We start from the raw sequence: 22,296 nt of genomic DNA on the forward strand, positions 1-22,296 counted from the left end.
TTTTATTGAAATAGATCGGCCTCCAGTAGTGTTCTCGTATAAAGTGTGGCAGTTGCTATTGTTTTGGGGGCTAGGGGCATCGTTCTTGTACTTTGTTCTATTGTCCTTTTGAAGGATAGCGAACCATTCACGTCGGACCTGGCGAGAGCTCAGGGGCACCTATCGAGAATATAGTTCAAAACCACTTAAAGATAGCACCGTTGAACGTATTTTAGTATTTAAACGGTAGATATAGGCATATTTTTATCCCCTAAAATTTTTTTATCTGTTCGGATTTCCTAGCTGAAAGTCTAGTGATCCGAAAGTTATAGGGATCAAAACTTACCTTTTCGAAAAAATTCCAGCCAGAGAAAGGCTCCCGAAAATTCTAGGTGACCTCCGTTAAAAATGAACAATTATACCATTTTTTAGATATTCGAAAATCCTAGGAAAGGCAGGCAAGCAAAATTCTAGATCTCAAATCGTCTTCCGAACAGATATTTTAACGAAATATTCCGTTGGGTGCCCCAGAGAGCTGCCAGCCGATCTGTTCAATCTATTTTTCTCACAGCTTGTTTATATTGCTGAGCGATCGTAATCTTGTTTCTCCTTACCATATCTTTAAGTTTAATAATAAGCAGGCATATAGGATATTGTCTTAAAGGTCTTAAAGGGGCTAGGTCACGGTATTTTAGGTATTCTATTTATTTTCGTTAATAAAGAGCTCTAAATTTCAAATTGGCAGAGCAAAAGTCTTTTATTGGCAAAATCACGGCCACATAACAAACAAGGATGATTTTCGAGCATTGTAAATGACACGTTCATACAAACTGAGATAAACTTGAAAAAAAGCCAGGCCGACGTTTTTCAAGTTTACCTGAACGAAACCCGTTTTAATCGTCTAGAATTTTGCTCATCCATGCCCCATTTTGGCCTTTCTGTGTTTCTTTTGAGTTCTTCTACAGTTTGAAGCCGTTACTGTGATATTTCAGTTGATTCTATGACCAGTTGGTCAGTGCCGAAATCGCCTAAAATTGCGTGACGTAGCCTCTTTAATTAAAGTTACACTAAATTAACAGAACTGATATAAAAGGCGTTTAATGGCAGACAGCAAGTTTTGAAATTTTAAGCTCTGAACTGAACACACCCGCCTATCGTATAAAGATCCTATCTGCGTAAAAAACTGTGAAAACTTTGGTTACAAGCACGCGTTTAATCACTTAAATAAAGGGCATGTACGGTATGTGTTTGAAGGTCAACTTGTGTACATTGTACTGATGAACAAATGCAATGAGAACATTTCTTTCTATGTATTCCTGACTATATATAGTAGATTTATCTTTCAATTAAAACAAACCAGAGTTTCCTAAAGTTTTGAATTCGTCACAGCTTGATTGACAGTTGACACAATCATAAACAAATACCGAACAAGTTATTGACTTTTTTTGGCGCAATGTTTGGTCAAGTGGAACCTGCACCGGAAGTGGCATTAAAACAATCACCACCGGAAGTGCTTCACCCTAACACGTCCGTCACTTGACTGGCATGAGTAAAGGTGGTGCCACGCTTTTAAAATCCTTAAATATCCGCGGCGAAGTGAATTTTGAATTAGAAATCAGAGCAAACTCTAAGACAGAAAGATGGCTTATACTCTTGGATACCAAACGCTTGTTAAATGAATCTTTTTATTCAAGTTGGACTTCTATGGTTTTATCTCCCAACGGTGAACAGTCGCGTTATTTCGTGCCAACCGCGTGACGGGACGAGCGGTAGCGTTAACTCTGTTATTCTGCGCGTTAAACGCTTCCAGAATATCTCGGTCAATTTCCGTCGAAACAAACCTCGTCTGCTATCGACTGTACATCACACTATACCAAACGACGGGAAAATGCATTTCTTTGACTACAACGTCAAAGCGAAGTTTCACGGACGGGAATTATGCGTCTCAACCGTGAAAGAAACAGTGTTGAACGAGAAAGGAGCTGGCGAAAATAGACAATATTCTTGCGAACGCGTGTGTCTTGGCGTTGGCGATCGCGTGAATCTGGTAACTAACTCGTCCTCTGGCGGTCGCTTGTGGCCTGGGAAAGGATGTTGTGTGTGGAGACGAGATACATATTTGCAGCTGAGCCTAATGACTGAGGGCCCACGGTGCTTAAAATGCCAGGGTAGGGGATGCCTACAAGATCACGTGACATCAACGCAGTGTCCTCCTGGTGATAAATGCTTTGCCATTACGTTGAACAAACAGTACAGTGCTGCAGGGACAAACTCAAGGTGGGTAGCTATAGGATGTTGTGATAACGAAGCCTCTAGCAAATACTTTCCTTTCTGTTTCTAAATTTAATTTCAATTTTAAACGGCATTCTCAGACCGGGATTGGAAGTGGGGGGGGGGGAGAGGCGGAAAAGGGGTTTGAAAGAGGTCAATATCATTTTCCTCTCCAGGTTACTTCCTTTAGGGAAATAGCGTAGCTTAGTGTAGCCGCCAGATAGCACCGCAGGCTAAAATGTTTCGCTTCTTTTCAAATCCTCCGAGGGTCTGTTCGAAACAATTATTTTTTTCCGATGTTATTCGTTCAAACACTGCTTTGACAAAAGACAGATTAAGGAATGCTTTTAGGTTATTCCATGCTGAACAATGCAGCTTACAACGATTATATCTAAAGAAAATAAAACGTCCTTTGTGTGTAATGGCTGACTCTTTGGACGTTAGCTCTTCATCCCCATCCCCCCCACTCCATTGCCCGCTTTATTCTATCTTACCCTTTTTTTACGTGTTTTTCTTTTTTGTTATTTTTAGCATCCTGCCAATCATGCTTGGTTGCTCCAGTGATGACGGACTGCGAGGTTACTCGTGCAAGGATGGATGTCGGCGAGAGGTGGAACTCGTGGGGTCTGGGAAAAGACGTGTTTGCGTCCGCTGTTGCACTGGGAACGAGTGTAACAAAATAGGAGGAGCCAAAGATAATGAGACTGAAACCGCTGTCATCGGAGCTGGCGCCCGCGATACTGTTGAATTAGAAGCTAGTGGAGTGTCTGAGGTCACAAGTGATAAACGATTCGTAATGATCTCCTTATTCTGGACCCTTTGGCTATTAAGAAGAAGGGTAGACTTGTAATCTTAGCTTAGCTTATACTTATCTTTTGCGCTTGTAAACTCTGTAAACTTTTAGGGAAATTTGTTCCATATTGGCACACTAGGATATATATCTACAATTGTAAAATATATTGTAAAATTTGAACTCAATATCTAAGCCTGTAAATAATTGTTTCATTAAGAGTCTTAAGTCCAGTTGCCTCAATAGCCCTTTAGAGCCGTTGTGATATTTTGACTTCCGGCGGAAGTATAGTGGACTTTCGGTGAAAGTCCAAATGTCAACAACCTAAGAAGGGGATTGAGGTAAATGTTCTATTCTAATAGTGACTCCACGATTCAATCACGATTTCAAGAGATCCGTGACTGTATATAAAAGAGATTTAAATATTTATTAATTTCTCATACATTTTTTATTAAAATTGTGATATACATTTACCTATTCAGTACATAATATGTTAACACAATGTAGAGAGCTTGTTCTTTAAATAGTTGCATTTTTTTTTTAAATAAAATCAATTATCAGAACAAAGCATTTTAATCTACTTATATTTCAGTCTTGTCATATTTATAAAGACGGACGTTAATAATGGAATTTATGTGGTTCAGACAGCTTTAGGAAGGGCTCTTTCAACTTTCTTTTGAACCAAGTTCTTTTCTGTTTTGTGTTGTTCGGTGGACCATAGGGTACCTCCTCGCCCATAACGAGCAACCTGTCGTGTTTTGCCTTTCATCTGCCGTGCAATACAAGGGCTTTTGGTTCCAGTACTTCGGGCTTAAAGTGGGCCTGGGTCCTAGTAATCCACTGTATCTTCTTAGGGTGTATGTCAAATTAAGTTTACACTACCAAGCAGCAAAAAGCTTGGGGCCCGAGATCCACTAGCCCTATAGAGATCCACATTTGGGACTCTTATCAAAGTGTTCCAGTAGTTAGTGGAACGCTCTCTTTTGCCCCCTTGATAGTCGTCGCAGCTCATTTTCCATTGACCAAGGTCAGAGCGAATTCGCCGAGCAATAATCGAAAGCTTATATTTATCAATCGTGGTTTTGATGTTTCTCGGCAAACTGGCGTAGTGCGTCATCATACTCCTCTATGGTTTTCTTTCTCTTTTCTTGCTCTGCTGTCAACTGTTGTTTGTTGGGAAGTCCGTTAGCCTTTCGTTTCTTTGACTGCGACCTACGGAAGGCTATCATCCCCGCTAAAGACCTCCCCCCTCTAGAAGCGGGCCTCTCGCACCGTACGCAGTTCACCTCATGGGGATCGCCATAATTACCCGTCAGCGGTATGCCATGTTTGCACATGCGCTCGGTCTCAGTCTCCTCTGGAATTTCAGCACTGGATGCTTGAGAAAAAAAATAGAGAGGAAGTCGACAGCGTACAAAACAATTGACATTAAAAAACTCACTGTTATAAAAACCATCAAAACTGCTCCTTGCTTCTTTATTCCGCTAAATTTTTGCCCCCCCCCCCCCCCCTGGTTAAGAGATTGCTTGAATCTTCTGCTTTTTGTTTATTGGAAAATTACTCCCTCATCTTCCAGTTCTTATATACTGAGCACCTGTTTTTACCTTCAGTCGCAAAGCCAAAAACAAAGCTTTCACATCTGGCCAATCACAGCAACGGAAATAATGCAATGAACCAATCAAAACTCCAAACAAAAACACGCGAATGGTGCTAAGCGTGGGAAAATATGAAAACGCGCAAAAGTAAGCGCGGGAAAAAGGTAGAAAGGCGGAAAAACATGCGTAAGCCACCCCAAAACTAGTATGTGCTTTTTCTCTAGATTGGTTAAAAAAACAATGTGTTTGCTCAAATTTGTGAGTTGAATTTGCACAAATTTTCGTTAATTGAATCACTCGCACAGGCGAACGCAAATTTGCAAAAATACAGTTTAGCTCTATCCATTTGACTTTATCACTTGGGAAGATATGCGTTTCGTTAGCTGTTGAAGTATTTCCTTGCATCCCCTCCCTGAACAACGCAAATTTGACGTTTAGTTCCAGTGACAGGATTCTTGCTCACCTTGGTAAGGTTTTACCATTATTACCGTGGCCTTATTTGGTCTTGGAGTCGGAGCCCTGGGCGCCAGTGATCCCATACGGAACATTTGTTGGACACGTGACTGACGTCCACCAATCACGTGAGGTAAAGTAGAACTGCCCGCCTGAGGTGCCTCGCCTGGTGACAATGCCGAGGAATGCAAGAGATCTTCGTCTGGCTCAGGAGTAACAAGTCCTTTGCAAGGAAAATAAAAAATGATATTTTATTTAATCGAGAGGTATGGCAAGTAATTTTTTAAACGGGCGTTGGTTCGCTATCGTGGTCAAACAAAAAAGTTGCAGCTGTCTCTGGCAAAAAAGGTCTTTTTCCGAGAATAATGTTATTGATTGGCGAAAATAGCCAACCTACAAAACTGAAATATTTTCCCGGAAACCAGTAAAGTGAATTAACTAAATCGCTGAGCTTTCTATCGAACTTTAAAGATTCGTGGTATGCATTCTAAAAAGTTTTTAGTTTTTTGTCGCCATTACATAACCATTTCACAACCGCTAGCTTTTTTTATAAGTTTTTCCTAAATGGAAAATCCCTCAAATACGTGTTTCGAAAAAACCGTATTTTTGAATGGTTACTAAGACTTCAGTGGAGAATTCCAAGAATGAATGTCTTTTGCTATGGAAGCTCACACTCTAACGGCATACTTCGGTTTATAGGGAAGGTCTCCGTGTATTGGTCGACCAATTTTAGAGCTAGCTTAGGACAGCAGTTACCTTGTATTTTAGAAAGAATTTAAAAATTTACTGTTTCAATATTGCTTGTGTTTTACTACTCCACCCCCCCCCCCCCCCAAAAAAAAAAAAAAAAAAAAAAAAATGAATAAATAAAAAAGGCCGCGCGGGAACCACTTAAAGTTAAAAAATCAAAGCGTTTTTTTCGGTCAATATTGGAATTAAATCAGTGCTTTCAAATAAATCTACCTGGATGCCTCTTGCTGGATGGGGAAGATTCTTGTTTATCTCCTGGCATTCTTTCACCGACACCTGTTTCGCTTTTTGATGAAGACAGCGTTTGTACTGATCCTAGAGAAATCGTTGCTAATGATGAACGATTTGAGATTTCTGTTGAGGGATTTTCTAGCGAGGAACGCGCCAGTTTCAACTGTACCTGCACCGGGCGATGAAAGCTAACATTTCCTGCGAGAAGCGACGTATTTGGACTTTTCGATGTATTAGGCAAAGTGCTTAATGGAATAACCTTAGTGTCAGATCTTTCCCAGCCAAAACAACACAAATTTTGTCCCATCGTTAAATAGACTGCAAGTAGAAACTGTCCGTTCTGAAATTTTCAACAAATGTGACGCAATAATTTGCTTTTTACGCGCATTTTCTACGAAGTAGCGCGCGCAAGCTAGTAGTCAATTTTTTTTTTATCTGAGACAGGTTTTTGTCTTGGTGATCCTAAATTTAAAATGCCGGTATAAGCTTATCACTTGTACAGGAACCGCGCAGAGGGAGGGGCTAGGGGGCTTTACCCCCCCCCCCCCCACTTTTGTGCAAAAATAAATAAAAATTAAAAAAAAACGAGGCAAAAAATTCGTTAGTTCAGTCGTAAGGGACAAAACAAAGAATACTGGCAAAGTAGACGCGCAGATAAGTTAACAACAAACATTGTCATAAATTAGTTATAAGTCGTTATAATTATCGAATAATTTTTCAGTTTTAGCCTTGTGCTAGTACAGGTTTATGTCTTTTAAATGGCTTCTTTTTTTGCAACCGGACGTCTTAGGAAGACGGGATTGGTTAGGTTAAGTTTATATGGCGATTCCCAAACAAATTATTCAGTTGATTGTCGAGTCCAGTTGATAGAGATACGATAAAAACAGTCCCAACCTTGATCTTCTTACAATAAGCATGAAATTATTGCTCCATCTTAATATGAGTCCAGGTTTTATCTCGATCAGCGAGAAGTCAATTTTGTAATATAACGTTTCACGGAATGTTTGTTGTTGAGCAATGTTTCTTTATGGAAATAAAATTTAGCTTGCAATTTACAAATGCATTTCTCGTCATTTTAGAGAAATTAAAATAAAACATTTCAAGCATATTACCCCCCCCCCCCCACCTAATTTCGCTTACGCGCCCGTCTTTAGCCCCCCCCCCCCCCACCTCCACTAAAAAAACTTGCTGCGCGGGCCCTGTTGTAGTGGACAAAAATAAGATCTTTTTGGCGTCACTAATTTATCGTGATTGCTTTATATTTTTTCATAGTTTTTTTTTCTCTTCCTTGAAGCACTAGAAGGAAAGTCGAGGCATTCCCCACTGAAACACATTGCATCGGAAGTTGCATTCAGTTTAACCTGCGACTGACAGCCGCCTCTTGTCGCTGCCGCTACTACCTGCGAAACGAACGTAGTATCGGAAGCGATGAAAGGCGGCTGTATCAGTTGCGGGCAACATTATTAAGTATAAATGTTGTGGTTCATTTTTACCTTTGGTATATACATTTTATTAGCAAGCTTGCTTGGAACTACACTGGCTCGATCGATTGAAAAAGAGATGCGGGAAAGCGGACTCAGCTGGGGGGGAGCTGAGAAAGAATGCAAAGAACAGGCAGCAGTGGCGGAATCTGGTAACGGCCTTATGTGCCCAAGGGCACGAAGAGGATTGAGTGAGTGAGTGAGTGAGTGAGTGAGTGAGTGAGTGAGTGAGAAATGATTGAGGGCCGATATTCTCAGTATTCTCTCAGTACGGACAAGAGCAAACTTGGTTAATAAGAGATTTATTACACGCCTAGCCTAACTAATTATCCTAGTTAATGAAATTATATGTAATTAAATTCAAGTAGCTTTCGCAATACTACCAAACTTCTACGTAGTCATGCAAATAAAGCTTGTTGTTGTGGCTTTCTATTCGAGGACAACGCAGAGGGCAATATGAATCTCTCTTCGAGCGCCAGAAGCGCGAGTTTTGCGAGTTTCGCGAGCGAGGTAGCAGGCTATTTTGCCTCCACTACACAACAAACAAGCACACAGCTATAGGACAAATAAGTTTATTTAGGAGGGCGGCCTGACAAGAACCAACCCAAATCCCATACATTTCCCTACACTATTTTACAATGTTTACATACAAGTAGAACACATTCAAAACTCTAGTTACAGGACACATCTATAGTAAAATTTCCTTATCCATATTAAACGTAATTAAATGACTGGCATTACAAATAGTAGCTACGACATCAACTGGACAAGGCGATAGGACGCCAGTTAGGCGAAATTTACAAAGAAAACCCACGCCTTGACCTACATCTCCCAGTAAGCTCTCAGGCTTAGTGCCAGTTAGGCTGCCAGTTAGGCTAGGGAGCAACTCTTAATCACAAGCTAAGAGCCAGTTAGGCTGGAGAACCACAACTCCGATAAGACAGGAATATAGGATCTGTCACAAATCTCATATGTTCTAACGACGTGGACGAAAACCCACGCCTTGACCTACATTTCCCAGAAAGCTCTCAGGCTTAGTGCCAGTTAGGCTAGGGCCCGGGGGCTAGGGAGCTACTCTAAAACACAGGCTTAGCTAGTTAGGCCGGAGAACCAAAACTCCGATAAGACAAGAATCTAGGATATGTCACAAATCTCATATGTTCTAACGACGTGGACGAAAACGCGAAGTAAACGCCAGTTAGGCGGAATAAACAGTCTAAACAAACAAGAGAGGTATTTCAAACTTAAGTTACTGATAATAGTTTACTGGAAAGCATACCGTTAAAACATTGAAAATGAAAAACGAATGAAAAAGCCCTAAAGCGTACAGAGCTGAGCAACCGCTTACAAAACGAATACGGTTAGACGGAGGCCAGAAAAACCTGGCACAAAAAACCCCAGTGGGGAAAAAAATGCCAGGAAACCTGGGTAGGAACCAAGGCTCAAGCTCCAAGCCAATCCTACGTGGCTTTACAAAATGAAATAAAAATAAACGTTAGCTGCAGACCAAGAAAGCAGTTGGCTCTGAGGCCTTGACAGCCACGTGCTATACCCTTCCTATAGTTAATTTAAACTCTTTTGCAGTTAAACGAAACTGAATTATCGAGTAACACTTACATGAAATGATAAGTCAACTATTTACAATTAAAAATCTATCAAAAAAGAACTACGCATAATATTAGTTACAAAATGTAGCGAAATGTTAAAAAAGCTTTCACTTCTCTTTGTCCTACATGTCCTTTGTCCTATATAGCCCTACGTCATTACCCGTGACCTCACAGCCTGGAGCCCAATTCTAGTTGTATCTCGTGCCGACAAAATAGTTATTTCAGCCTCCTTCGCGAGCTCATTCGTCAGAAATAACATATAGTACCAGTTAATAAACTACAGTAGCTACAAACCTAATTCTCTACAAACAGCTGCAAGGGCTACACAGCGAGTATAAACAAAAGCAGATACGTAACAACTCATACGTATACTGAAGTAGAATGACATCACACTGTGAATGACTTACGAAAAAATGAATATGAAAGTGCGGAGCTATTTCTCAAGTTTACATAAACTGGTAAGTGCACGACCAAACGGTAACTAAACAAGCTTTACATCTCAAACTGCCAGTTAGGCTGGGGAGTCCACAACTTTGGACCAAAATACCCCACATACAAAAGCGACATGCCAAACTTGCAAGGCAAACGAACTGGGGAGTACACTACATTAGACTAAGACCCCCTAAATACAAATAATTGAACCAGTTAGGAAAATAAAGTGCAAGGGAAACAAGCTTAGTGTTCAACTGCCAGTTAGTCTGAGGGGCCCACTTCTTTGGACCTTAATCCCCTAAATACAAACTTGTAGAGCCAGTAAGGCAAATATAGTTGCAAGTTAAACAAACTCTTATTAGCGTAAACTGCCAGATGGGCTGAGTAATCCACAACTTTGGACCAAAAAGAAGAACCTACTCATACAAAACAAAAAGTACAAAACAATTAGTACCAGGTAGGCTAAAAAACTACAGGAGCGATAGACTGATAACACGGAGGCCAGAAAAAACCTGCCATATAAAAGAGGCCGGAAATCTGGGTAGGAACCATGGCTCATGTCCAACGATTGGTAGCCCGTCCTACGGAGGCTTATCAAGTAAAATCAAGGCTAGTCAGCAACGAGGCGGAAGAAAATATGAAAAACTAAAAACAAAAAACAAAAAATTAACGGAGCACTGAATAGGGTTGGTTCAGAGGCCTAGATGACTATCACGTGTTAAACTCCCTTTATATACCCCTGGCTAACCCCCATAATGCACCGGCCTGGGGCCCAGGCCGTGTTGTATCCCGTACCGGCAAAATAGTTGTTTCAGCCTTCTTCGCAAGCTCATTCGTCAGAAACATCATTTCTATTCGGGGACAACGCAGGGGGCAACATGAATCCCTCACTTCGCTAGCCAAAACTCGCGGGATCGCGCCTTCGGCGCTCAAAAAAGGATTCACGTTGCGCCCGAATAGAGAGCCTGCTCGCAGGCTGTTTAATACACGATTAAAAAAAAAAAAAATATTTGTATTAGATATAACCGGAAAGCGGAAAGGATAAAAGGAACGTGCTTCTGACCGAGGACCCAGCGTGTGTTTCAGGTTTGGAAACGATTTCTGACATTTCCCGAACCTCCAATGGAAACAAAAATTAGTTCGAGAAAACGAGGTAATTAACAAATCCAAATGAAACGATTTTTGGTTCGAGTTATCGTACTTATCGGGGTGTTCCAAAAAAAAAATCGAAGGATGGAAAATGGAGTTTGCACTGTGTAAAGCAATCCAAGTTTGTTCGTTTCTATGAGACACAACAATCCATCCTATTAAAAACAAATAAACAAACAAATTAAAAGACATCCTCATGCTTATTAGTCTCCTTCGCAGCCGCTTTTTGGGACGTCACGAGCGTTGCGTGACGTCCCAAAAAGCGGCTGCGAAGGAGACTACATGCTTATGTGAAATTGCGTGATGAGCCGCCAAAGGACATCTGCGTGGGAGGCTAGGGATCTTTACATTACTCACATTTTGTCTGATTTCCTTTTTAAAAAAAACTGAAGTAAAAAGTTCTGTCTTTCGAAACACAAAGTTTCCTTTGGAGTTAAGCACAGTATGAATTTCATGTTTACAAAGAGGATAAATAGATTTTAGTATGTTCATAACAAATATTCTTTATTTCTGTCTCAAATCTGTCGTGCAGTGTGATCGGTTGGTAGACATAGCTTACTCGTGCCATCATCAGCAGCCTCTATTCTGATTAAAGGGAAATAACAATCTATTAGCTTGGTTTAACCGCCGCCTGGTTAGCTCAGTTGGTAGAGCGCCGGACTGCTGTGCGGGAGGTCGTGGGTTCGAACCCCAGACCGGACCAACACTCAGGGTCTTAAAATAACTGAGAAGAATGTGCTGCCTTTGTAATTGCATCTGCAAATGGTTAGACATTCTAGTCTTCTCGGAAAAGGACGATAAACCGTAGGTCCCGTCTCCTGTATCTTCAGGGGACGTTAAAGAACCCACACACTATTCGCAAAGACGGTAGGGCACGAAGTTCCCGGTGTTGTGGTCTGGCCTTTGTGTAGTAAATTACAGTATGTGTACAGCACATTTGAACATTACATATGAAAAATGCGCTATATAAATTGATTATCATTATCATTATCATTTGTCTGGTGATTTGTGTTATTATGTAGCCAAATTCCTGAAAAAGCGAGTCGCAAAAAGTGCCCTTGAAATCACTGGCAGGCTGTCAAATTTAACTGACTTGATAATTGACAAAACAGTGGCATGAGAACAAGCACGTAACCCTGAAATCTGCTGCTCTATTTATATCGTCTAATGCCTACCTGTAAATCATCACCTCGACAAAGATCAGTCAGATCAGTGGCAGAAGATGGACTGACAAAGTTGGAATGGAGTGGACTTGGGATAACTTCGAAAATTGGTTTCTGTTCGAAAGCAAAGCGAATTTACTTGTTTCCGAGCTAGATGTGTTATTTGGAATTACCCGTCCTTGTACGCACCGTTTAGCCCTCAATCATCTCTTACTGCTGGGCAAATATTTTCAAATATATTCAACGCACTGTCAAAGGCGTTTTTAATGACTTCATCTCATTAGTGCACGAGAAAATCGAGACTGAAAAATATATCGCTGTCATGTCAAATGATGAGAAGAAATTTAAACAGAAATGGAAATTCCTTCTCAGCTAGTTAGAGTCTGTATTTTAGTAATGTAAGCAATGCAATTATACATTTAAATGTAACGTACCAGCGACTGTAATTAATGTATTGTTTAACTTATTGTAATGTAGTGTTAAACATATAGTGTGTTTTAATTTAGATACGTATGTATTGTATTGTTTCTAGTACCATGTAAATAGCTTGTAAGTGTTGTTTGTAATAAAAGCGCATTTAAAAAAAAGAATAAATAAATAAAAAAAGAATATATAAAAACCATATATTTGAACTGCGAATGAAGAACAGACTTCTTTGACAAGGAATGGATATAACAGCTTATCACGGACGAAAAAAATATAAGGGCTTAAACTTATTATATTTTAATACTCATTGTGGCAAAATTTAGAGTCACAGTTGAGTACTACCGTTTCCGTTAAAGATTATACGCCTAGTGTTGAGATGAACGTTTTCTTTATGAACGTCACGTTAATTTTTCATTTCGAAATATTACTCCCTCTTTCGCGTCAATTTTCTTTTTGGGAAATAATGTCTATTTTCAATTCGCGTTAATTAAGTCGCGTCAAGCATTTATTTCTATAACATATTCATAGAGCAATCTAGACCGGAAAGAGTAATTTACAAACCGGCGAGCATGCAACGCAAACCTAGCCCTTTTCGCCAAGAGCAAGAAATTGTAATTCGATAGCTGCAATTGGTCAATCAGTTCAGTAATTCGCCCCCCCCCCCCCATTACGTAAAAAAGAATATGTACTTATTGACTGAGTGGGAGGGCCGGACGGGAAAATACCGAGAGCCAAATATTTTCCCGTCCGGCCCGACCTAACTCAGGGCCTGTTTACATGGAGGTGGGGGACCCCGGGTAGGTGAGGTAACCCGCCTAGGTGGGGTAACCCGCCTGTCCATATAAACTCTCATTTTTTCTCGATCGCGTTTACATGATAGGTGGGGTAACCCGCCTAGGCGAGTTGCCCGGTCTGGTGGGTAGGGTAACCCTCCCAGCCGGGGTCGTGTTTTGCCATGTAAACGTTTCAAGGTGGGGTAACCCGCCTACCCGGGGTCGACACATGTTTAATCTGAAAGTTCGCCAAATGCAAACTACACAAGCCTATGGCTACCTACGGCTTCAGCTAGGCTACAAACCCGGCGAGTTTTTCCTATAGTTTCATCTGCCCGTGAAACGACAGTGCGAAAGATGCTTGAAGAATTAAAAGTGAAAGTGAAGCATCAAGCGTAGGCCCGAGCGAGTATCGCGCTTCGACTATAAACAACAATGACTTCGACAAATGCTTCGACTGATACTTTGCCTAATCAAGTAGTTAGTCGAAACCACAAGATGAGAGAAATCCAACGTAAATACTGTATATAAAAATTACAAAATGAAATGCGATAGGCGACTTCAATGAAATTTATTTCGAGACCGAACTGGCTTGCACTTCACGAAAATATGTCATTGTATGGCCTTCGGTTTTCACAGAAACGAATTTGGCTCCGAAGTTCAGTAACTGAGTCTAGGAAACCACTGAAAGGAACGAGAGAAAGAAATAAACGGAGCCATTTTGTCTGTTTACGTGCTAACCTCGTGAAAAGGTCACCCCGGGACCCCGGGGTGATAAGATTGCATGTAAACGCGAGCTAATTTTCGACCACGGCTGGGCGGGTTACCTCACCTACCCGTGGTCCCCCACCTCCATGTAAACAGGCCCTCAGTCAATAAGCATTTTATCATATGACCACTGAATCACCACTGAATTTTTTATTGTTTTTCTTTCGTGGATGCAGACGCGGCGGCCCGTTTCGCGCGTATTTTGAAAAGCCAATGGTAGCTCGTAATTTTTTTGGGAAGCCAGTGAAGTGCATTTGAACTGCGATGTGCGGACGAAGTTTTTTCTGTTAAAATTGTCAACCAAATCTCCGAGTTTAGCTCCATTCCAAGAAGATTTAAATGCGACTTAATTCCTTCTACATGATTGCAGTTAGTAGAATCTCAAAGGAAAGGTTTGTGAAGGACTACAACAAAGAGATTGCACGACGTTTCGGCTAGTCGTGCTCGTCTCTCAGCGAAGACTGAATAGATTGAACAACTTAGCGACGTTTCTTCTGAGCCGAAATTCACAATTGGTTTGAACGAGAGGATTAATTAATTTTCCACCAAGAAGGATTTTGGATGTTAAAAAAACAATATTAGATCATAATCTCAGTGAAACTACATAAAGACTTGGAAAGTAATTGTACTGGCAGTTCAGGATTTTGCTTCGCTTCGTTTCCCTTCGGCTTCAAGTTGTTTTGTTTACCACGGATCGTAGGGTTCATGAACGTCTGCTGTTGCTGCTTAGTCCTTGAATTCGTTAGTTCATCGACGATGTTGAGCTCTGCATTACAGCTGATGCCCAAATTGTGCTTAAAATGCTTCGTGAAAACAAGCGGGAAACTGTGTCGTTGATCAGGTTAGTCATAAACTTGTACTCGGATTGTTTGTTGTGATTTAAAAATTACGCAGCCTGAGAAAAGAGAAATTTGAGTTTAATTTGCATTTGCATTTTTTCTTCATTTTTTACCATGACTACAAACCAGGATACGTCCTTGTCCGATTATGTTGTTTTTTTGACGGCTTTTATTTCGATAATTTTGTTGTCGTCCTGAGTATTTAAATTTTTCGTTTAAATTTTTCGCTTTTATTTCGATAATTTTGTTGTCGTCCTGAGTATTTTAATTTTTCGTTTTGTTTTAAATTTTGCGCCTGCAAACTACAATGCTTTCTAGATGGTAAAGTTTTAATTAACATGTTGGACATTTCTTTGCTTTTAGAAAAATCTTAACTATCGCTCATCTAGATTCAAAGCTGTGTGTGGAATCAACTGGTTCCAATTTCGGCATCTCGCGGCAGTAGCCGAGTAGCGGGGCCGTACGCTTTTCTAGTAGGGCCGTACGGCTTTTTCCGGCCCTGCTAGAGCGAGGCGTACGTACGGCCCTCATACGGGACTTTTTTTCATATGGTTTTCCAAGGAAATTGCGCGCGGGTCCGTACGGGCATGATGAGCTTCATGCGACTTTGAAATCGTTGACCCCTGCCGATGTTCTGCAGTTTTACTGCAGAACATTAGCAGGGGGTCTAGATTTTTCGACACGTATGAATGAAATTCCTTGACGCCTCTTCGCCAGAGATGTGTTAAGGAATCAACATACTCGAATACCGATCTGTCAGCAAATGGTCAAGTAAACCAGGTTGATCGACAGAATACAGGATAAAATATACCACAGTACAGTCGAGAATGCCGGAAAACAAGGATGCAAACAGACAACATTCACCAAGGAAACTAGCGGATTTACTAAAGACGACAATAACCCAAAATTATTTGCAAAACCGACCAATTGGCCATGGGATGTAGTTCAGGAAGCATGGCGGCTTATTCGGTTACGAAACAAAAGAACTTCCGGCGCTAAATTGTGTTCTTGTAAGAACAAAATTCTCATTTAGATAAAATGTTATTCTTATCCTCAAAGAAACAGGTTTCAAAAAGCGCAACGGCATCTTAACTCGCGATAAAGTTTCAGACGCTTAAAATGTCTTACATCGCAAAACGCGGGAACAAAATAGATTTACACATGAAAATTACAAAAGCCTCAAAACAACATACTAGTATACCACTGTAGATACCGGAAGCGGCGTGACGGCTTTTTCACTCGCAAAACGTTTCTTTTGGGCTAAACACGATGAAGCTTTGCGGGACCCGGAACGTAACACTGAAATGTAACATGTTTAAATACTCAACTTAATGATTGAGATAATCAACTTGAGATAGGTTGACCGTCATTAAATAATTAGGATTCAACCAATTGCAATATTCAGCCTGGAAGGTTTTAATTTTAAATGTCTACTTTTTAAGCCTCAATTTGAGTTCCCAATGAAACACCCGGAGAATTAGAATTCCCACAGATCCACAGCCTAAAAGGCTAAGCTGCTCTGCTGCTTCACGGATAAAGCCAAACAATATTTGGTTTAAAAGATTTAAAGATTTAAATAAATGTTTTTAATTGTTTAAAGCCTGTCAATTGAAGTTCCCAATGAAACACCTGGAGAAAGAATTCTCACAGAGCCACAGCCTAAAAAGGCTACGCTGCTCTGCTGCTTCAGGGAAAAAGCCAAACAAAATGTGCTATTAAAGATAATTTAAAATTAATGTTCAATGTGTTTAAGCCTAAATTTTTAATTTTAGTTCCCAATGAAACACCTGGAGAAAGAATTCTCACAGAACAACAGCCTAAAAAGGCTAAGCTGCTCTGCTGCTTCAGGGGAAAGCCAAAAATATTTGCTGTTAAAGATTAAAATTAATGTTCAATGCGTTTAAGCCTAAATTTTTAATTTTAGTTCCCAGTGAAACACCTGGAGAAAGAATTCTCACAGAACAACAGCCTAAAAGGCTAAGCTGCTCTGCTGCTTCAGGGGAAAGCCAAAAATATTTGCTGTTAAAGATTAAAATTAATGTTCAATACGTTTAAGCCGAAATTTTTAATTTTAGTTCCCAGTGAAACACCTGGAGAAAGAATTCTCGCAGAACAACGGCCTAAAAGGCTAAGCTTCTCTGCTGCTTCAGGGATAAAGCCAAACAAAATGTGCTGTCAAAGATTAAAATTAATGTTCAATGTGTTTCAGCCTAAATTTTTAATTTTAGTTTCCAATGAAACACCTGGAGAAAGAATTCTCACAGAGCAACAGCCTAAAAAGGCTAAGCTGCTCTGCTGCTTTAGGGATATTTAGCCAAAAGATACTTGGTTCTAAATATTTTAATTATTTCTTTTTAATGTTTTAAGCGTGAATTAGAGTTCCCAATGAAACACCTTGAGAAAGAATTCTCACAGAGCCACAGCCTAAAAAGGCTAAGCTGCTCTGCTGCTTCAGGGAAAAGCCAAAAATATTTGCTGTTAAAGATTAAAAATAATGTTCAATGCAAAAACCTGCATGGAGAAAAAACTTTCACAGAGCCACAGCCTGAGGAGGCTAAGCTGACCAAACAGTATTTGGTCTTAAAGATTTAAATTTATGAGTTTAGCTTCCGTTTATAAAGTTTTAAATTTTTCAGTGTATTAAGTGGACAAAAAATGTATCAATAAATGCGAAACCTTGAAAATATACAATTTCGTAAGTTGATACATGCCAATTTTTATCTAATAAATGTTAAGAACTGAAGCATTTAAAAAGCAATCATGAGGACTTACATTTTCCATGTCGTCGATTTCCAAACAGTCGATATCCTCATGTAGTCGTGTGAACGTTTTGATTTGCAGCGTGACTAAGAAACTGCAGCGGCGTTCGCACAAGATGGCGGGAAACTCACTTCTTACCACCATTTCATCGAAGGATGTGAATTTGTAAGTCTCGGACCGCGTGGAACTCCACTAAACCGCTTAATTTATCGCCTTTCGGATTTTCCCTCGCCGGAGGTTTGGTCAGAATACAAAAAGAACGAAAACGATGTCTCTCGCCGATCGACTTTCGCGCCATATTTACGATCGGCTAGATCGTAGATTGTTACCTCCACGAATTACATCTAATACCGGGCTCTGTGCTGGCTACGAGTTTTGAATAAGTCTGCAAGGCAACTCATTTGAAACACCACACCGATTTGTAGTCTTAGAAAGCGAAGGTTCGAACACTTTGTGACGAGATGACTCACGTACATGCCGCCATTCTATCTCACCCTTGTTTCCCGTATTATTAGTTAGATATTCACACCGCATGATCATCTTCCATAAATGTCCAGATTATCTGGTCTTTTTCATTTACTCACGCCGTGGCATTTGCGACACCACAATTACCGCAAAGTACACGGTCACGACAGATCGCTAAAACCACTTAAGAAATTACAACCCATACCCTGCTGCGGATTTCAAAGTCGCAAGTGATAAATATAGGGAACGGACAGACAACTTCTTCTTTATACGATCGACCAGGTCAGATCTGAACTGCGCCGGTTTTGGATTTTGAGCCAAGAAGAATCGCCGCATACTTGTTTTCGTTTTGTTTTACTTCATAGATATTCGCTAAATTTAATAGTTTAATGGCATTTAAGAGGAAAATACTTGAAAATAAAAATATTTAAAAGCGCGTTTATTGAAAAGACAGGAGGCGCGGTGGCTTAATGGTTAGCGCGCGGGACTCGAGCCCTGGTCGGGGTTTATAATAATACCTTGTTGTGTTCTTAGGCAAACCACTTTACTCTCATGGTGCCTCTCTCCACCCAGGTGTATAAATGGGTACCGCGGGGAGTAGAAATATTGAAAAGATAATTTGTAGGATTTTCCTTCCAGCGAAGTCCAATCCAGGTTAATCTGCGATCAGGCGACGAAAACAAAGGACGCCTGATCGCAGGTTAAATCCAGGTCAAGATTCCTGTCAGATTCCTGTCATACCTGATTTCTGGAATGTTTTCTCATTACATGCGACGGCACGCCATCACAAGATCATTTGTATTGAACACGCAAACGTTTTTTAGTTCGTTTTTCACTTGACGATTATGTCTTCGATTGTAACAGCCGTGTTTAAAGCTACAATTGGCTTGCTTGTGAATAAAGGCAGAGATAAGGCAGCGGAGAAGCTGAAAGATGGCGACGTAACAGATCAAAAATTTCGTGGTTTGATCGTCCGCGAAATCGACGATATCAAGTCCAAGTTGGATGGATTATCAAGAAAAGATTTGCTAGCAAGTATCAGCTTCTTTGAGGAAGGAATTGAGTTTCTGTACGAAGTGTTTCAAGGCAAGATCCGGAAGCGAGTACAGCGCGGTAACTACACAAGCAGCTTGTGCTGAAGCATTTTCTCTCGCGGAAGGAATGAGAAGCTTGGAGCTTACCAACCTGGATGAATCCGCTACGAGAGCGCTTTCCAACGCAAAAGAGAGATTCAAAGATGCTCGTAGAAAAGCGACAGAAGCCTTTAAAAATGAAGCTCTAGAAACGTCTGACCGCATTCTAGCACTACAATATCGAGTGATGGCGACAATACTAGAGACAGTAGACAATCCTGCGGACGCAGTAGCGCCATGCAAAGTGTGCATTAAAGAACTGAACTCTTTGTCAACAGTTCAGAATAGCTTTGCTGTTCAGCTCAAGAAAGGCCTTGGGGCAGTAAGGGGTCTGTTTGGCAAAGATAAACGCGGTGAAGTTATTTCCAGTGTCTGTCATGTGCATCGTGTCATCTACGATGTCACGCAAACAGTCGGTAAAGACGGGCATTTTTGGATCTGGCCTGCTGTTGATATCGGAGAAGACAAAGTTGATCCATTGCGTGACGGAAGAGTAAATGAAGTTCTGTGGAAACAGGGCATGGAGCACTGTTGTGTTACACCATGGACATTTGGTCAGGAGGGTGAAAGTAAGCACCAGCTGTGTCAGCCGCGGGGTATCGCTACAAACTCCAGCGGACAATTCATTGTAGGAGACCATCGCTGTAGTCTGAATAGTAACGTTAAGATGTTTGACAGTACTGGAGCATTTATCAGTCTTTTCAGTGTCCCTGATGATACAATGGTGTATGTTGACTATGATGTAGCCACAGACGTGAATGACAACATATATGTTTTGGTCAGCTTGAATAAACGTCGAGCTGATAAAAGCAAGTACTATGTAGTTTACAAATTTAACAACACCACTGAGCTACTTGATAAGTTTGTCGTGAGGGGAGGGCACCAGGCCAGACTGACAATCACCGACAGTGGCAAAGTACTGGTATCGAACAGTGATTTGGTTGATGTGCACGAGGCTGATGGACAGTTTGTTCGCGAGTTTGGAAAAGGCATTTTGAAGGATGCGCAGGACATCACTGCTGCTAATGATGGCCGTGTTATGGTAGTGGACAAAGATTGCTGTGTTCACATATTCAGTGAAGACGGCGACCATCTTTACAAGTTTAAACTCAAAGGATGTTATCCAACTCCAAGAATTGCATTTCACCGGGAAAGTCAACATGTCGTCGTCGCTGGTTATGAACGAGTGAAAACTTATTTCGTGCACGTGGAAATATACACCAAAGATGGCGAGTTTGTACGCAGCACTCAAATCTATTTAAACCTAACTGGTTTTGATGGGATAACAGTGACCACTGAGGGACGCATTGCTGTAGCTTATGGACGCGTACCTGGAGAGGTATTCGTTATATGAAAAATATTACGCCAAGGTCCACAAATGACATAAATAACATTTAAAAAATTAAATGATTTAAAGAAATGAATAAACTGTATTTAGTCTAAACAAAATGCATGAAAACTATTTGCGGATGCTTTTTTATATTAAATAACAGTAATAGCAAAACATAAATGTTGTACACACATTTTGGAAATTTCAACTACGGTTTTTTGCCGTAGTTAATTAAAATGAACAAAAACAAACAAAGAAACAGAAAAAAAATCGATGCTTCCGTACTCCTTCCACGTTTCAAATTCTGACCTGTGACCTGCAGTTTTAACACCCTTTAATCCTAAAATACTAAATACGCTTATCCAAGAATACAAATTAATTTAAGCTAACGCTATTTTGAAAATTCTAAGAACTTTTAGATTTACTTGTTCCGTTGTCAGTGCATTTCACAAAGTTGTTTGCGATAGCGGAAGCATTTTGTATCAAAATGTATTAAATGTGGGGAAATTTCTAGCCTGCATAACAAGCGCTCCCCAGACGAATGCAGAGCTTTCCAGATTTTGGGTGAGGAAAAATATTGGAGGATAAGTATTAATCCTCCCCTTACATTCTTTTTGCTCTCTCCCCTCAATTTTCACGCGGTCAAAATTTGCGAACGCTTGCTACTCAGGCTAGAAAATCTCTAAGAATTGAAGTTGGAGCGGTTTTGAACAAAAGGACAAAACAAATCCAGTGAACCGATTAAAACACGAAGCAAATACAAGAAGCGCGGGAAAACCGTGTGTGTGAGTCACGATACATGACGATAGTTTTGGTTTTACTTTTCATTGAATGATAAAGTAGCGCTAAGTTTAGTAATGCAAAACCAAATCATACGGTAGGGGGTAAGTCACTAGTAGCAACAAATAAAACCAAGGTTTTGCCTGGAGTTGCACTTTTACTAAGGCAATCAGGAACATGCCGTTTCATCGTGATCTATTGTATTTAGTTAGATGTTCTAGTTTTTTATCTACTTTTCTATTTTCGGATTTTTGTTTTTTTAGTTCTTCTCCTTTGCACTGTATAATTCCGATCTATTTGACCTGTCAAAAGCATAGAGCCTCATTTGGAATGAGACTTTTAAAACGCTTTTTTATAGACATTAAGCTTATCTTTTTTTTTAACCCAGTGACGCCTGGTGTTTTTAAGAAAAAACGCATTTATATCAATGCTTATATATATTGTTATTATCATTAACAGAAATCGTGCACGGTGCTTTTCTCTACAAAAGCAAGGCGGTAAAAATGTATCATAGGGATCCAGATTATGATGTACTTTTAAGAACCAGTTCCCACTTGCCTTAAAGCATGTGCCAAAATTTACTTTATTTTGCAAGTCTTATTGGGCCTGGCCCAACAGCAACGGAAGCTAGTAGGTAACAACAGAAGTAGTTTAATTATTTTAGCAGAATTTTTTCACATAAACCGCTGTGATATCCAAAGGTTTAATTTAATTTATTTGCAGTTTTAAGTTGGCGCCACAGCTGAGTCTACAGGAATCCTTCCTCAGGAAGTAACTCGCAACGTTTTGTAAGAGTCCCAGTATATAACGTTGACTCATCAGCGCATGCATTTAGCACAAAGTGTTTTGTTCCACAAGGAGAGCATGTCGCTTTCTGAAACAGATATATACCTCTGTGTTCTTCACATGAAAAGTAACATAGCTTACTTTCCCGTTTTTCTAAGGACAGACAATCAGGTAACCCCCCCCCCCCCACTCAGGAATAATTAATTGCAGACTATTGAAAGTTTACACCTAAGCGTTAGGACATTAGGGCCTTAGCGGTTGAGCGGGCGACAAGCCCACACAATTATCAGAATAGTGCACTTTGCCCTAAAAACGACACAATTTTTGAATTGTGT

The 22,296-nt window shown here is 40.4% G+C and overlaps 2 protein-coding genes and 1 pseudogene across 2 annotated transcripts; 2 read left to right on the plus strand and 1 right to left on the minus strand.

Annotated features, from left to right (window-relative positions):
• The first annotated feature begins 1,629 nt into the window (after positions 1–1,629).
• Positions 1,630–3,381, plus strand: LOC144663746 (uncharacterized). The gene is made up of 2 exons (XM_078524799.1): positions 1,630–2,256; positions 2,782–3,381. The coding sequence occupies exons 1-2, from the start codon at positions 1,655–1,657 to the stop codon at positions 3,098–3,100; spliced, it is 921 nt and encodes a 306-aa protein (XP_078380925.1). The 5' UTR covers positions 1,630–1,654; the 3' UTR covers positions 3,101–3,381.
• A 171-nt stretch (positions 3,382–3,552) lies between these two features.
• Positions 3,553–6,414, minus strand: LOC144663751 (uncharacterized). The gene is made up of 3 exons (XM_078524806.1): positions 6,052–6,414; positions 5,099–5,311; positions 3,553–4,418 (listed from the first exon to the last, which is right to left on the minus strand). The coding sequence occupies exons 1-3, from the start codon at positions 6,374–6,376 to the stop codon at positions 4,111–4,113; spliced, it is 846 nt and encodes a 281-aa protein (XP_078380932.1). The 5' UTR covers positions 6,377–6,414; the 3' UTR covers positions 3,553–4,110.
• A 12,298-nt stretch (positions 6,415–18,712) lies between these two features.
• LOC144663711 (uncharacterized) lies at positions 18,713–20,529 on the plus strand (annotated as a pseudogene).
• Positions 20,530–22,296: the final 1,767 nt, after the last annotated feature.

Source organism: Oculina patagonica, chromosome 8 (genome assembly GCF_052425735.1).
Source record: "Oculina patagonica isolate OP01 chromosome 8, crgOcupat, whole genome shotgun sequence".
NCBI lineage: Eukaryota > Metazoa > Cnidaria > Anthozoa > Scleractinia > Oculinidae > Oculina > Oculina patagonica.